The 15,873-nt window shown below is 49.8% G+C and overlaps 1 protein-coding gene across 1 annotated transcript in view; it reads left to right on the top strand.

Annotated features, from left to right (window-relative positions):
- CORO1C (coronin 1C) overlaps positions 1-8,935 on the top strand; it is a 73,358-nt gene extending 64,423 nt beyond the window's left edge. Inside the window, exons 6-11 of the mRNA XM_039243361.1 lie at positions 671-790; positions 2,303-2,407; positions 4,330-4,475; positions 6,365-6,422; positions 6,522-6,767; positions 7,962-8,935. Of these exons, the coding sequence (XP_039099292.1) occupies positions 671-790; positions 2,303-2,407; positions 4,330-4,475; positions 6,365-6,422; positions 6,522-6,767; positions 7,962-8,081 (795 nt within the window). The 3' untranslated portion in view covers positions 8,082-8,935. The remainder of the gene's footprint in view (positions 1-670; positions 791-2,302; positions 2,408-4,329; positions 4,476-6,364; positions 6,423-6,521; positions 6,768-7,961) is intronic.
- The last annotated feature ends 6,938 nt before the right edge of the window (positions 8,936-15,873 follow it).

Here is a 15,873-nt window from a genome sequence, read left to right as displayed (position 1 = left end):
GGGTTAAACCTGTAGGTGCTGGATCCCAGAATGTCCTCCGTTTCCCCTTCTCTGGGATGTGCTGGTCCTTTGGCAGTATTACTTCTTCAGAGTTGGGGGGACAGTCACAGCTAGTACTTGTCAGGCGCTGGGGACTTGCCCGGCCATGTGCAAAGTGCCTTCTCCACTAGAACTTTCCAGGGCTCACTGCTAGTCCACTTTCAGTGAACAAATGAGATTAAGGAAGGGGTTAACTGAACTAGACTTCTCTCTGTCCTGCGAAGTTGGTGGAAACCGAAGGGTGTATCCAACTTTCAGGTTATCCCCTGGAGAAACAGACATCTGGTAGAGTCTTTTCATGTGTTTCATTTCTGCAGAGCGCGGACTTGGGTTGGCAGCAGGGCATGGTAGAAAGGAGGAGGCTTTTGAGTCAACTCCTGGCACCCGTGCCTGCTAACTAGCTGAGGGGCTCACTTTGGGAGGAGAGGGGTTAATTCTCTCTCTCTCTCTCTCTCTCTCTCTCTCTCTCTCTCACACACACACACACACACACACACACACAAACCCACCCACCCCCGGCAATCTGAATGTATGGCGTGGGGGACATGGGGTGGATTCGTGTATAAAAGCCCCCACTCCACCTTTCTCTCGCAGTTTGGATATAATGTGCCTCTTGCTCTTTGCCTCCCAGGAGAAGGAGAAAGCACACGAAGGAGCAAGACCCATGAGAGCCATCTTTCTGGCCGACGGGAACGTCTTCACCACTGGTTTCAGCCGCATGAGTGAGAGGCAGCTGGCTCTCTGGAACCCGGTATGCCCCTTCCCAGCCTTTCCTCTGGCTTACACTTGAACTTTCTCTCTTTTCTGAGCAGGTCTTTAGGTGGGTAAGTAGATTTTAAGGTTTTTAAGGTTTTTTTTAATGTTTTTTATTTATTTCTGAGAGAGAGAGAGAGTGAGTGAGCAGGGGAGGGCCAGAGAGAGAGGGAGACACAGAATCTGAAGCAGGCTCCAGGCTCTGAGCTGTCAGCACAGAGCCTGACGTGGGTCTCAAACCCACGAACTGCGAGATCATGATCTGAGCCGACGTTGGACGCTTAGCCCACTGAGCCACCCAGGCGCCCCGATTATAGGGTTCTTAGTGTAGTTTTCTCAACTCCTGTCTGTCCGAAATTGGATGTGACATTCTCATCCTCATTGGAGACTTCTTGCTAAACGTTTTACTAAAATGCATTCTTGACACTCCCAAGTAGTCTCTGTTGGCTGTATTTTTTTAAAAAGAATTCACAAAGAAACAAGTGTTTTAGACTTGGGAAACAAGTTCTGAACTTTATTTTATAAAGAATATGACCAAATGTTGAAATCAGAATAGTCATGCTTGGGAAAACATTAATAGCGTAAGAGAAAAATAAACTGTATATGTGGTGCAGTCTCAGTGTGGGGTGTGTGTGTGTGTGTGTGTGTGTGTGTGTGTGTGTGTGTGTGTGTGTAAGGAAGTAGACTAAAATGGCATTTGTTTCTGCCACTCACTGGAATGTGGGATTGTGGAATGATTGTTACAGCATTTCTGTAACTTTAAAGATTAGCATTTATTTTGTTAAGAAAAAAATGTTTAAAAAAATGTTTTAATGTTTATTTTTGAGAGAAAGAGACAGCGTGAGAGAGGGAGAGACAGAATCTGAAGCAGGCTCCAGGCTTGGAGCTGTCAGCACAGAGCCCAACACGGGAATTGAACCCACAGATTGTGAGATCATGACCTGAGCCAAAGTCAGACACTCACCCGCCTGAGCCACCCAGGCGCCCAGAAAAATTTCTTTTGAAACAGAAAATAGACAGGGTGCCTGGGTGGCTCAGTCGGTTAAGCACCCGACTTCAGCTCAGGTCATGATCTCACGGTTCGTGGGTTTGAGCCCCGTGTCAGGCTCTGTGCTGACAGCTCAGAGCCTGGAGCCTGCTTCAGGTTCTGTATCTCCCTCTCTCTCTGACCCTCCCCTCCTCACGCTGTGTCTCTCTCAGAAATAAAACATTAAAAAAAAGTTTAAACAGAAAATAGTCACAAAGGAGAGACGGTCTCATCTTTGTCATGGAATCGCACTGACGTGTGCATTGATTAGGTTGTCAGATGGACACGATTTTCAGTGGGTTGAATACCATTTGGCATCCCTGTGGTGTTTACACGTGTGAATATTATATGTGCATCATTCAGACTTGCATTATTCTAGGAAAGGACTCACTGAATTAATACAGGAATGATTCATCTTGTAAAAATACGTGTGTATGTACGAACATACAGCTATAGATACCGATACTTGTGTTTTTCTCCCAGAAAAATATGCAGGAACCAATCGCTCTCCATGAAATGGACACTAGCAATGGGGTGTTGCTGCCCTTCTACGACCCCGACACCAGTGTCATCTACTTGTGTGGAAAGGTGAGCGGTTATTTCAGTGTTTTATATTCAGTGCAGTCTTGTAAGAGGAAAAGTTTATCCTTCAGGGATTTAGTCGATGGGCCATGCATTGGGTCCCTTTAGTAGTTTAATTGATCCGATTTGTGTATGTGTCTTAAAACTAAAATAAGGACCAGAGCTTTGGGTGTGTTTTAGGTCTTGAGCCTAGACCGTTTGAACTTTGTCACTTGTGTGGTAACCGCACGCCACACTTAGGGCTCCTGACTATAGCAGGGGTGGGGCGGACACTGACAGGAATGTCTTCACCTGGGGACTTCACACCCCAGTGTCTTACCCCCGGTGCTCTGCGCTTGAGGATTTCAGATCCCTCTCTGGTGATATCAGGAACGAGTAGCCAATCTGCCACATCTACTACTGAAATCCACTGGGAAACCCCCAGAGTGGCAGTTAGGTGCTTACTACCCCGTGCCGGGGGCTTGTAAAGAGAAGAGTGCTTTGTGGACAGGAGCTTCCAAAGGCTTCAGCGACTCTCCTGGGGGTTCTTGTTCCTGGAGTTCGGCATTGGGGCCCCGGGCTTGGAAGTGTGAGGCCTGACTAAAGGGTCGGGAGGTGACAGCTGTTATAACTTCCTACACTAAAATCAAACCCTACGCTAAAATCATAACGTACCTCCTGCGTTATGACCTCCACCTAACTACAGTGCTGCTACCTTTATTATTATCATTGTTTATTTTTAGTGGGCAGTAGCCTTAATGTTCCTGAGTCTTTTGCAGATTCCATTTTTCCTAGAACTTTTGTAGTTGAAATAAATGAACTAATAAATTGGAAGCTGTTGATATCTTTCCCCCAAACCTGTCGAGGCCGCCCCTTGTAGGTCAAGTCAGACACGTTCACTTCTCATAGTTGACTGAACATGCTTTACATGGTCATACATTAGTTGCTTCGAAACCGGGACCTTGTCTGTTTCCTTGAAAGTCATTTTCAGATGTTCCCAGCCACCATAGGCTGCATCAAAACAAGTAACGGGAGCGATTACCCAGATGTTATCAGCACTAGGTGGAAAGTTATTTTGAGCACACAGGAAACAGTCTGCATTTAGCTTCTTTACCATCGCTTTAGATATTAACATCACTGAAGCGAGTGGAATCACGAGGACTGAGACACTTGTAAGGGCACAATCTCATACACACACACATTTCCCCTCCTGCAGGCGGCACTGCCTTCGCTGTTCAGGGTGGCGGCACTGTGGGACACTTAGCTCTGCTTAGAGAGCCTAGCACACGCTTCAGACCCCCAAATCCATCTGACCTTTCCAAGCAAAGTTTTCATAGAATTTGATACATTGCAACGAGATAGCACTATCTTCTGAAGTTAAGGAATACTCATGTTTTAGCGAGTTTCTTAATTATGAATGAAGAATTATTACGAGCTGTGAGTTAATTATAAATTAAGGTTGATTAAAAATTACTTATTCTTAATGTTTCTTTCTTCTACACATCTTACTTTGTATTATCGCCTGGCTGTCTGGTGTTGGTGCCCTCGGGTCTGCAAATGACACCATTCTGTGCCGATCCTTGCCCTCTCCGTGGTCCTCCTAGACTTTTGTTTTTTGAAGTCAAATTGCCATGCGGTTGCTGGGCCAGAGGTGTTAACAGTTTTGCCCTGACTCTGACTTGGCGTCTGGGTTCATCAGAGTCCAACTCAAGCCTTCAGTAGGAGGCAGAGGAGACCAGTAGGAGGCATGTAAAAGACATGCTATATTTGATAAGCGAGGGCTTTGCCAGGAAGGAAAACCATCAGATCCTCTTTCTCTGACGAGGAAACAAAGGTTGGCCAGTGAGGTGAAGTCCCAGTAACTGCTGGGTTTACAGGTGAGAGAGACATCGCCTCATCCAGGTGCTTCAGGTAACAGTCAGTGCACCATTGTCTCTGCTTTCTCGTAGGGGGACAGCAGTATCCGCTACTTTGAGATCACAGACGAATCCCCATATGTCCACTACCTCAACACCTTCAGCAGCAAGGAGCCTCAGAGAGGGATGGGCTACATGCCCAAGAGGGGACTTGACGTTAACAAATGTGAGATTGCCAGGTAAGGAGTCGGTATGGGTCACGTATGCACACTGTCCGTGCCCTGCATGGTACACGAGAGCTACACAACCACCAGTAACGGCCAGGGCCGCACTCCTGTCTGCCCTCTGCCAGGCAGAGTCGGTTTCTCATTTCCTGTCCCCGCTGAGGAGCACAGAGTTCAAGAGTGGGAAGGAACTTTCAAAATCATGTCCCAGAACTATGCTCCTCCCTGTTCTTCAGACCGTGTGACTGAAGCACCGGAGAAGGGGCTCAGCCACGGCGCATCGCACCTGACAGGGTCAGTCTCTTGTCTGCAGGCTGAGGCTGTGGCCAGGGGCCCCTGGGAGGCAGGTGGGGGCAAGCCTGCCCCTGAGATGGACAGAGTAGATGGTTTTCCTGCTCCATGTGGGGACAGACATGCTCCACACTGGATCATGGGCCTCATGGACCCTAAACTAGAGAAGCCAAAGACCAATAGCTGGGTGTTGGGTTAGCTTGACTTAGGAAATGCAGCTATGTTATAGAATTCCTGCCTCTCTATACTACTGGGGGCTTTTCCTTAAAAAATTTATTATTGCATAGTGCCAGTGGTCTTCCTAAAGGGTAGGCTTTTTCTCCTCCTCCTCAACAGGAGACTCACGAAGGACTGGCCACTAGGGATGGGAGGCAGGGAGCCTCAGCACTGGAGCAGGGGAGGGGCAGAGAGAGGGGGAGACAGAGAATCCCGAGCCGTCTCTGTGCCATTAGCACAGAACCTGACGTGGGGCTCGAACCCTCAAACCGTGCGATCATGACCTGAGCCAAAACCAAGAGTCGGGCGCTCGACCGACTGAGCCCCCAAACAATAGGCTGTTTTGAGCAACAGAATGACTAGCACCACGCTGTTGGGTCCGTGCCCATACTGCACCTTACACAACACATTTCTGTGGACATCTGACGACCTCTGCTGTTTAGGTCATGTGGTTAAATAATGAGCACGTCTTTAAAAAGAAAAAGAATTTTTTTATAAGCCCCTTTTTAGATTAATTGCTGTAAGTTTCATTTTAAAATATATTTAATTCTCTGTAGCTGGAGTAGTGAAGGAAAGAGAATTCAAAGTTATAGTTTAAACCAAACTCCTCAAAACGTGGTTCAAAATAGATTGACTCCAAACTTTTCACGCTTCTCACACTCGAGAACGCATTTATTTTACTGTCATCTAAAAGCTTAAAAGCCTGTAAGCATCGTCATTCAGGTTACCTCCTACTTCTGTGTTTATTGAGCGTTCCCCGAGCTGGACATCAAACCCAGGCCTGTTTGGGTTTTGTTTTTTACCACCCTGCCGACTGCAGAGTGCTTTATGTTCCTACTCTTTCCACATTTTGGATAATTTCAAATTTTTCTTGAGTGTTAAACATGATGTGGTTTGCTTGATTGCCAATATTGTAATCCTAGGATTATCTTTTTTTCCTTTTTAAAAATCCTATTTATGCCCACAAGTGTCCAGCCGCCTCTAGCTGGTAGAAGACCTGGCGTCCAAATCGTGGATGTTTATCTCGTATCAGGTCTTATTCGCTCCTGTCTGTCGACTTGGTCACTTTTCCAGAAGTGAGTCATTGCTGGGGGTGATGTTTCCCCGACGGCTGATCAGCCCCGAAGACTGGGGTTTGACTGTCCCAGCAGCAGAGTCCTCAACCCCTGACTCCTGTTTCTAGTCCACCATTTCCTGGTGGAGCTGCTCTTGGCTTCTATTTTCGCATCTGGAAAATGGGAACACAGATTGCACCCGCCGCCCAGGGTACATCGGTGGGGCGCTAGGCAGGGCAGGTCGTGTCCCAGACGGCGTCGTAGAAGAGGGGTTGCTACAAAGCCCAGTACTTGGCCTCCTATTTCACTTAATACAACTTTGCCTTTATTTCCTCCTTGAAGATTCTTCAAACTGCATGAGAGAAAGTGTGAGCCTATTATCATGACTGTTCCAAGGAAGGTAAGTGCCCAGTTTCTTAGGCAAATCCGTGTTTAAAAGATTTTTAAACGTCTGGTCTTTCTTCTTTAACTGAGGGCTTTCCCAAAACGTCTCTTGCAGTCGGACCTTTTCCAGGATGACCTGTACCCGGACACGGCAGGGCCCGAAGCGGCGCTGGAGGCAGAGGAGTGGTTCGAGGGGAAGAACGCAGATCCGGTTCTCATCTCCTTGAAGCACGGGTACATTCCTGGCAAAAACAGGGATCTCAAAGTGGTCAAGAAGAACATTCTGGATAGCAAGCCCAGTGCAAATAAGAAGTGTGACCTGATCAACGTCCCCAAGAAAACCCCGGACACGACCAGTGTGGTAAGGGCCGCCTGAGGTTGGGGGGTGTGCTCGGCTGGCTCGGGGCTCTCCGTGAATGATAACATGACTGTTTCTTTCTTTCTTTCTTTCTTTCTTTTTTTTTTTTTTTATAACATGACTGTTTCTAAAAACCTCCTTAGCCACATGGTATTTTTGAGTTTGTGGATACTTTTGGCTCCATTAGCTTTTTTTTTTTTTTTTTTAATGACCAGGATAGAAGTCAGGCTACAGCCATTTTTGAGAATACACAGGAGCCTCTGGGGTGTTTTCCTAACTGTGCCTCCCCAGACTGTTCACATCCGTCTTTGATTGGGGTGGAGACGAAGCAAGAGAGCGCGGGGCCACAGATGCCAGAGAAGGGGTCCCAGGAGGGGGAGAGAGCAGTGTGAGGGTCCACATGTTGCTGAGGGTCCCAGTGACACTGGCGTCTGGCGGCGAGTGCAACATAGCAAAGATGACCTTGGACCTGTTGGCAGGAACGGTCAGGGTGGAACGGTGGGAGCCGAAGCCTGACGTGGGGGCCCACGGGCCGCAGGCTCAGGCCGGGGAGCAGAGGAACTGGCGGGCGTGGAGCAGGATCCCAGGGGGCCACAGGGAGGGCGGCAAATTGTCACTGAGAAGGTAAGAAGAATGGAGAGGCTGAGTGCCTGGAGGAGCTGGCACTTTGGCTGTGACCAAGGAAGCCACGTGAGGTGCCGTGGACTGCAGGGTCTCCCCCGGAGTCCGTTCCACGTGGGAGAAGCTGAGACCTCTTTAGAGGAGGTGGCAAGCAGGGCAAGGGGGTTAGCTTCTAAGAAGGGCCCTCCCTGGGAGACAGCAGGAGCTCGGTAGCCTCTGGAAGGTCACCCCTGACCCGGGTCACGTAGACGTTGCACCCAGTGGTGTTTCCCAGGGTGGCCAGGCTATGACGCAGCCGTGAAGGGACTGGTCCCTTGCTGCAGTTTGTGTCCTGAGACTGAGTCTGGGTAAGTGCACAGGCTGGGGAGCAGCGCCGCAGGCCTCTGGCTCTGCTGGGGGCGCCAGCTGGGCTGACCAGCATCCCGGACTCTGCCAGGGCCCAGCCTGGTGGCGGCGCCGGGCCCCTCCCCGCGTGCAGAATGAGACTGTGTGCCTCAGAAATGCTCAACTGTGGTGAACCTCACGGACTGCGTTTTAATCAACCTCTTACCCTCTCCCCCTTTTTGGTTTTCTTAGCAAAATGAAGCCAAGTTGGATGAGATTTTAAAAGAGATCAAATCTATAAAAGACACAATCTGCAATCAAGATGAGCGCATTTCCAAGTTAGAACAGCAGATGGCGAAGATCGCCGCCTGAAGGTCCACCCCCCACCCCCAAAATGGGAGCAGGAACTCGGTGCGCGGTAGCTGGTTGTGGGCGTGGTCCCAGGGAGGGCGGAAGGGAGGCACTGCCTTGGGGACCTTCCGTGTCAGCTTGGTCGACCAGCGACGGGCTGCATTCCAGTCAGAACTCAATTCGTCTCCCAAATTTGCAGAAACAAAATGTGATTTAAAAGCTGAGCTTTTTATCAGAAAGCTTTTTTGATGTTTTAAGTGTTACGTGACTTGTCGAACTTTTAAAAGACAAAAGTGCTACTTTTAAAATCCCAGATATTCTGAATTTTAGAAATCCAACCAATTCTGATTCAGTGTCGTGCCCACGTACCTTTTTTTTTTTTTTTTTTTATAAACAGGGACCAATGCCACATTGCTTTTTATATTTCTTTTTTTTTAATGTTGCCAAAACCAAAAGTAGCTCCTCGCCCCCCGCCCTTGTATTTTGCTACTTTGCAGTATTTGTGTGTGGTTTTTTTTTTCTCCTTGATTTGAAAGGGACAGCACTGTGTATGTTTATAAACTAAATGAAGATATTATTTTGTATACACGTTCATCCGAGAACAATCAGCGCGGTAGCCACGTGGTGCTGGCTCGTTGGCGGCACAAACCCGGTCACTCTCACGACCGTATGGAAGGAGGACTTGAAAACTCACGTGGGGTCGCGTCCCCACCACCCCCCTCCTTTCACAGAGTCTTCTGATCAAAAAAAAAAAAAGCTCCTCTTGTATCGTCTCCTTTCTTTCCTTTCTCTTTCCTAGAAACTGGGTGGTTGTACCAGATGGAATTTCACTTCTCAGTTATCCTGTGCTTCAGATGATTATAATCTCACCTGAACTCGCGTGTGTTTCCGCAGTTTTGTTATCCAGTAGGATCTGTTGCATCGATCACTGTAAACATCAGGTTTCAGGCTTCGGTCCTCACTTGACTAGAGTGCCCAGGACAAGAGGCCCCGGGAGCCACTGTGGAGTGCTCCTTCTTGCCCGGCTCAGCAGCCTGCCCTGCTCTCGGGGGCGGGGGGGTGGGGGGGGATGACAGCAGGCTGAGGGCACCTGCGGAGGGGGGAGCATGGCCACCTGCTGCCCTCCCAGGGCCCCGGCCTCCCCTCCGTTCCATAGGCGCAGCCACCTCTCTCAGGGCTCCCCCAGACCGTCCTTCTGTCTTTCCTGCTGCTCAGCCCTCGCCACGGTCAGCTGAGATGAGGCCAGAGGGTGCTATTGACTGTTAGGCTAGAACAGTCCAGAATGAAGCGAGGCCAGGAGGGCGGGCCTCTGCCGTAGCTTTAATGTGTCCAGACTCATTCCTTCACACCCTCCACACAAACCAGTCTGCCCCCCGCCCACCCCAGCTCACGCAGAGGCTGGCTCAGAGCACAGAGGCCCCCCAGATTTGGCCGGCGACTGCACTCTGAGAGCCTGTTCCATTGCTGGGTCAGCTGGAACGGCTGCATCCCCATGTTCTCGCTTTGCTTGCCTGCGGAACAAGAGCTGAAGGATCTCGGGAGGACTGAGAGTCTGTGGTTGAGCAGGAAACGTGGAGTGCCGATGAGCCCCCGCGTCTGCAGCAGGGGACCAGGGGGGAGGCGGGACCTGGCGACCCTGGGCTGGAACGCGCAGTCGAGCCGGGGCTACTGTCCACGTAGGAAAGGTACCGTGTTTTTACCCAGAGTCGGGATGCTGTCTCCACAGTTTCAGGGCATCTGAATGTTTGGTGCATGCGTGCGTGCGTGTGTGTGTGTGTGTGTGTGTGTGTTATATCGGAGTGGATAATGAGATGTAAAGAAAACAATTACAGTGACTTATATTCAAACCTGTACATGTTTCTTTATCAACGTAACCTGCTGAGGACCTTCATTTTTAAAATTCAGAAATGTTTTAAGGTTCTGACAAATTAAGCAAACAAAATTGTTGATGGTGGTGGAACCTTAGGAAATGTGGTTCAAAGAGAAGACAGAGGGCAGGAAAAACTACTCTGATTTTAGTGGTTTTAGCTTATGACTTATTTAATGAACGGATGCCTGGCCAGGCTCAAAGTCGGCGCCTGAAGCGTTGTGGATTATTTTTCCTGTTTTTTTTTCTTTCTTTTTCTTTTTTTTTCTTCTTTTTAATGCCGTGCTATCCCAGAGGAGAACCAGTGAAATAAATACTCCTAGATCGGCTCTCATAGAGCGCCCATAGCATTCTGTCAAAACACTTGCTTCCATTTTCAAAGATAAAAAAATCATTGGTTACAAAATGGTGTCCGTGTTTATTTCACACCTTGAGCTGTCTTGGGGGCACTAGCCGGGCGACCATTTCCTCTCTGAGGGGGAGTACGGGGGAAGTGTGGGTGGGCCACCGGGCTCCGGCAAAGCGGGGAGATCAAGTGGGGGGGACGTGGGGCGCCTGCTTCGTGTCGGACCCCAACAGGCCTGCGTGTTTGAGTCCTGCCTCCCGCCTTTACCAGAGGGGGGATCTGGGGCAGACACCCTTTTCCTGCTGTGAAGGAGGGGGGCGCATTCCCTGTGGTTCGCAGGAGAGCTGCCTGCGCCCGGCCACACACACAGCCGTGGCCACCGTCGTTGCTCCGCTGAGCTGATTCCCTGACGGTGCTTTGGGAAGCGTTCTCTTCAGTGGCAGTTTAGCCCTCTCGCTTAGCTGGGATTTTTATTCCATCGGAAGGTTTTCAGGGTCATTCGAATCTCATGGCCTCTTTCAGCTTCCCTTTTTACACCAGGATCTTGTCTCATGACATTTCGGTGACTTTAGCAAAGAATTCCCCACCATTTGGTGTTTCTGAAGGTTTGTAAACAAGATGAATAATTGGCATGAAGATCCCACCCCACCCCACCCCACCCCATACATTCTCTTAAAGTTGCTGAGTCGCCGAGAGCAGCAGCCAGGTTCGTGGGCAGCTCGTGGGTGGCTGCAGGAAGTAGCGGGGGCAGATGCTGTCTGTGCCCCTTGGTGCCCACAGTCAGGGGGCAGCTGCGTGCTGCGAGGTGTTTACACCGGCTTTCTCCCACTTCGGCTGCCTTGCTGCTTTGCCAGAAGACCTGATGGTGACCATGTCCGCCCCAGACGGCCGGCCGGGCCCCATCGAGGGAGAACTTCTGTTTTTTTAAAGGCTACTTCCCTTGCTGTTCTTGGTGTTCTGTGTCCAGAAAAACTTTTTGTTGGCTCTTAAGAATCCGTTAACTCTAAGTGGCCCCTCTCTCCTGCTAGCATGTTAGAATGTCCCAACGCCATCCCCGGACTCAAGCGTGAGTCATGGCCAAGGACGCTCACATTTCCTGCGAGACTGAAGGGGGTGTTGGCACACTGGTGCAGCCTTTCCAGAGGGCAGTGTGACAGGGTCCACCGAAGTCTTAAATGTTCCTACCTTTCGGCCCAGGAAATTGTGCCCCAAGGAAACCAGTGGAAGATCTCTTCAGGAATTAGCGGAGGAAAAAGTGGTCTAGGACACATTGCTTTTCACAAGCCCTCTTGAGGCTTGTGCATATACAATGTATATTTACGTGTAGAATAAACACGAGATTTGTTGCTGTGTGGAGGTACCAGCGGTGGGTAATTTTTATTTAATTAGATTTTCCTGAATTTTCTATCTCACACAAATGTCTTTACTCCCAGAAAGAAGTTATTAAAACTAGGGGCGCCAGGATGGCTCAGTCAATTAAGTGTCCAACTTGGGCTCAGGCCATGATCTCTCCGAGAGTTCAAGCCCCACATCGGGTTCGCAGATTCTGTGTCTGTCTCTGTCTCTTTCTCTCTCTGCCCCTCCCCAACTCATGCTCTCTCTCTCCCTCTCAAAAATAAACATTTTTTTAAAAAGTTGTTAAGGGTTGCCTGGGAGGCTCAGGTGGTTAAGCATCTGGTTTCGGCTCAGGTCATGATCTCACGGTTCATGGGTTCAAGCCCCGCATCGGGCTCTGTGCTGACAGCTCAGAGCCTGGAACCAGTTTCGGATTCTGTGTCTCATTCTCTCCGCCCCTCCCTCGCTCGCACTCTGTCTCAAAAATAAACATTAAAAAATTTTTAAGTTACTAACATTAATGTATGGGCTGCCAGGGTGGCTCAGTTATTTAAGTGTCTGGCTCTTGGCTTTGGCTCAGGTCATGATCTCATGATTTGTGGGATCAGGCCCCCTGTGCTAACAGCACAGAGCTTACTTGGGATTCTCTCTCCCTCCCTCACTGCCCCTCCCCCACATGCTCTCTGTCTCTCTAAATAAATTAAAAAGCCAGTTCCAGGGGCAGAGACTCCTCAGAGCCCCACGACAATACCAGTGTATATTCCTAATAGAGTCAGTAGTTAAACGGAAGGAAACTTTTTATTTTCAAGTTTAGAAGAAAAAATAAGTCCTTTTCCACCCAGACTTCTGCCTGCGGAAAACGTTTTAAATCACAAAGGAAAAGATACATTGGCTCCATAAAAATGAAATTACATTTTTATTTAATGTAATTTATTTAATATGTCAAAAAAATGAAGGTCACGGAGGCTGGGAAATGTATTTTCATCCAATATGATATGAAGTGATATATTTGGATCTAATACACCTAATATATTTCGAGTAACGTGCTCGATCGCAGTCCCAGCTGCTTTCTCTGTTCGCGACGCGGGTGATCTGTGCTGATGTGCCCACAGCACCTTCCCGGCTCCTAGGAATGGAGCCCGGCAGCACGTGGCTTAGCACAACCAGAGGTGGGAGGTCAGTGCTAGGAGACACTGGGCATAGTGAGCTTTGTTCCCCAACTGCAAGTTTCTGGAAAAGGTGGAACAGAGAAGAAGGGAGAAACTGCTCCAGGTCCAAAGGTACCCAGGGGTAAGGTGGCACCAGGTTTGGTAGGTTGGCTCTAACGTGGAAAAAGTTGAGTTTAGAGAAGCCGCCATCCTCTTTGCAGCTCAGTGTATGGAAATGCAAGCAGGTCAGACAGCTGATTTTAAGAGCCAGGGTTAGTACGGGGCTGGGGGTGGCGAGGAGTATTGGGGTGAGAGGAACACAGCTCAGGTTGTGGTAGGGACCCCTCCCTAAGGAGAGAGAAAAAGAAGAGAGAAGACTTCAAGGTCACCTAGATATGCCCCTAGGTGCCTACATTCCCCATGACCTTGTAAACTGAGACAGCCTGATCAGACCAGGTGTTTAGGTGTGTTACCATATATGGGAGACAAAGAAATAGAAGATGCATAAAAACTATGTTGTGTGATGTGGGCTGCTCCGTTCTTTGGGTACGAACCCAACTGAGCAACACCGGCACGAATGAAGTTGCTTCCTGGAAGGAAACGCCTCGGTGTCACGACTTTCTGCGCGAGTCCTGCAACAAGGCGGCTGAAGGCATGTGTCTGCTGCAGTTTGCTCCATCCAGGAGCGTGGGAAGCAAGTAGATGTCTTCTGTTCCCCAAACCATGGGGCGCTTAGCTTTTTGTTTTTCAATGGAGAGGCTTCCTCACACTGGTCTCAAAGACTGAATATTTTTGGAAAGGATGACGAGGTGGGTCTGCAGCAGCCCCGGAGAGATGATTCAGACCAAAAGCTCAGCAGGCGGTTGCAGCTGTCGGGACGGGACAGCTTCGGGGTGAGAGACCAGCAGTCATCAGGGTTGCAAAGGGCAAGGGCAGGCTCGCCCGGTGCCAGGTGCCGCGTGTGCCAGGGCTCAGATAGACATAAAGTGCCATCACCGCCGGCCGGTTTAGACGACGTCAATGGGTTCCGGAGGAAGGGGTCTCACCCGCAGGGTGCCTGGGGGCCCTGAGGGGCTGCCGAAGCCAGGAGGGTGGGGCTCCAGACTTGCTGAGCCTTCCCTCCACGGGGTGCCTCTCTGGTCCCCAGCTGCAGGCCCCGCCTTCACCGCAGCCCTGCCGTCTTCTCATTACTCACTTCCAGACACCCCCTCCCCCAATGAGACATGGTTCTGTTTGTCTCGACCTTCACCAGGCAAATACTTATTTTTCCAATGAGGTGCAAAGGGCTCAGAGAAACCTGTAGTTGAGTAAATGACCAAGTGGCCCAGCTGTTCGGTGTTGGGACCGCAGCTCAGTGCCCTGAGGGTCAGGACCTCAACCATCAGTGAGTATCTCAGCAACGAAATTCAAGCTCCGTGCCTGTGCAGAGACGGGTCAGAGAACTGGGAAGTTGCCCATAAATAACAGGAAGCTGTTGCAGGTTCGTTTCCGTGCCAAGATGATACTCGGTTCTAGAAGATAGAAAAGGCACCTCACGGTTAACAAACTGCTGGGCTGCTTAGGGCCACACTGGACTACATGCTTCCCCCAAGACCGTAAAGTGAATTCCTCTCACCCTGGCCGCTCTCTACTCGGGGCCGTGAGTTAAAACGCCATAGGAAATGGCAAGGTAGAGAATCCCACGTAGGCATGTGGGCACCTGCGAGAAACTTCCCCTCGTACAGACACCAGATCGTTGTAGGAACAGCCTCGTAACTGGTTCCTCTAACACCACCCACCTGTTCCCGTTTTTGTGTCCAGAGTGATGTTTTCTAAAACAGAATCTGTCGAGATCTCGGAGGGGGACACAAGTGGTTCCCCTTGTCTCCAGGACTAAGGCCTGCTCTTCAGCCGCGTCTCTGAGAGCCCCCTTGACCAGCCCCCTGCCTCCCACCCTACCTGATCCCTGTCTCCTCTCTCATACCCCGCACGCGTTCCGTCAACTCATGTTGGCGGTAGCTTCAGGATACGTCCATATGCCAGCTGCTGCTCACACCGCCACTGTGAACCCACTAGTCCACGGCCCTGGCATCACTGATGTGGACTGAGCTTCTGTGTTAGGCTTCTCCACAGAGAACCCATAGGATGTGTACGTATATAGAAGAACAAGGTTTGTTATAAGGAAAAACCAGCTTGCGGGGTTTTGGGGGCTGACCGTTCCAAGGTCTCCTGTCGGCAAACTAGAGACCCAAAAGACCTGATGTTTCCGTTTGAGTCCAAAGGCAGCAAAAAACAAAAACAAAATAACACATTGCTCAAAGAGAGTCAGGCAAGGGGATCCCTCTTACTCCCCTTTTCTGGTCTATCCTGGCCTTCACCTGATTGGGTGATGCCCACCCACACTGTGGAGGGCAGTCTGCTTTCCTCAATCTGAAGAGTCAAATGTTAATATCTGGAAACACCCTTACAGACACACCCAGGATATTTGACTGAATAATCTAGGTACCCCCATGGCCCAGTACAGTTAACAACATCTGACAGCTTCCAAACCAAGCTTCCTGTTCCCTGCGTGAACGCTGTCCTCAACACAGTGCCCAGAATAACCTTTTAAGGCATTAGGCAAAACTGATGTGGGCAAACTAAGGCTCACAGGCCAGATCCAACCCTCTGAAAGTCTCTGTAATAGCCCACAAAGGAAGAATCGTTTTACATTTTTAAATGGTTGGGGAGGGGGGGAGACTTTAAAAAAAGAATAGTGCCAAGTAAAAAGCATGTGAAACTCAAGTTGCAGTGTCCATAAATAAAGTTCACGGGAACACAGCTGTGCCCATTCGTTAAAGCCGCATCTACAGCAGCTTCTGCCTTACACCCTCGGAGGTTAGCTGCAACCAGAGACGGCTATGGCCACAAACCCCAAAATGTTTACAATCTGGCCCATTAAGAAAAAGCTTGCTGACCCCATGTTTATAGAGTCAAAGCCCTCCCTGGGTTCTCCTCTCGGAATCAAAGCTGAGACCCCCACGTCTGGCTGGCCCCACCGCCTCCCCGACCTCCTCTGACAATGTCCCCTGGCTTTCGGGAGGCCCCCTGCCTTTGAGCTTTCCACACCCTGCTCTCTCCAGACCACCCCTCCTCCCC

Source organism: Hyaena hyaena, unplaced genomic scaffold (genome assembly GCF_003009895.1).
Source record: "Hyaena hyaena isolate Hyena2069 unplaced genomic scaffold, ASM300989v1 scaffold_0, whole genome shotgun sequence".
NCBI classification, from domain to species: Eukaryota; Metazoa; Chordata; class Mammalia; order Carnivora; family Hyaenidae; genus Hyaena; species Hyaena hyaena.
This window is presented reverse-complemented; position numbering and strand designations above follow the sequence as displayed.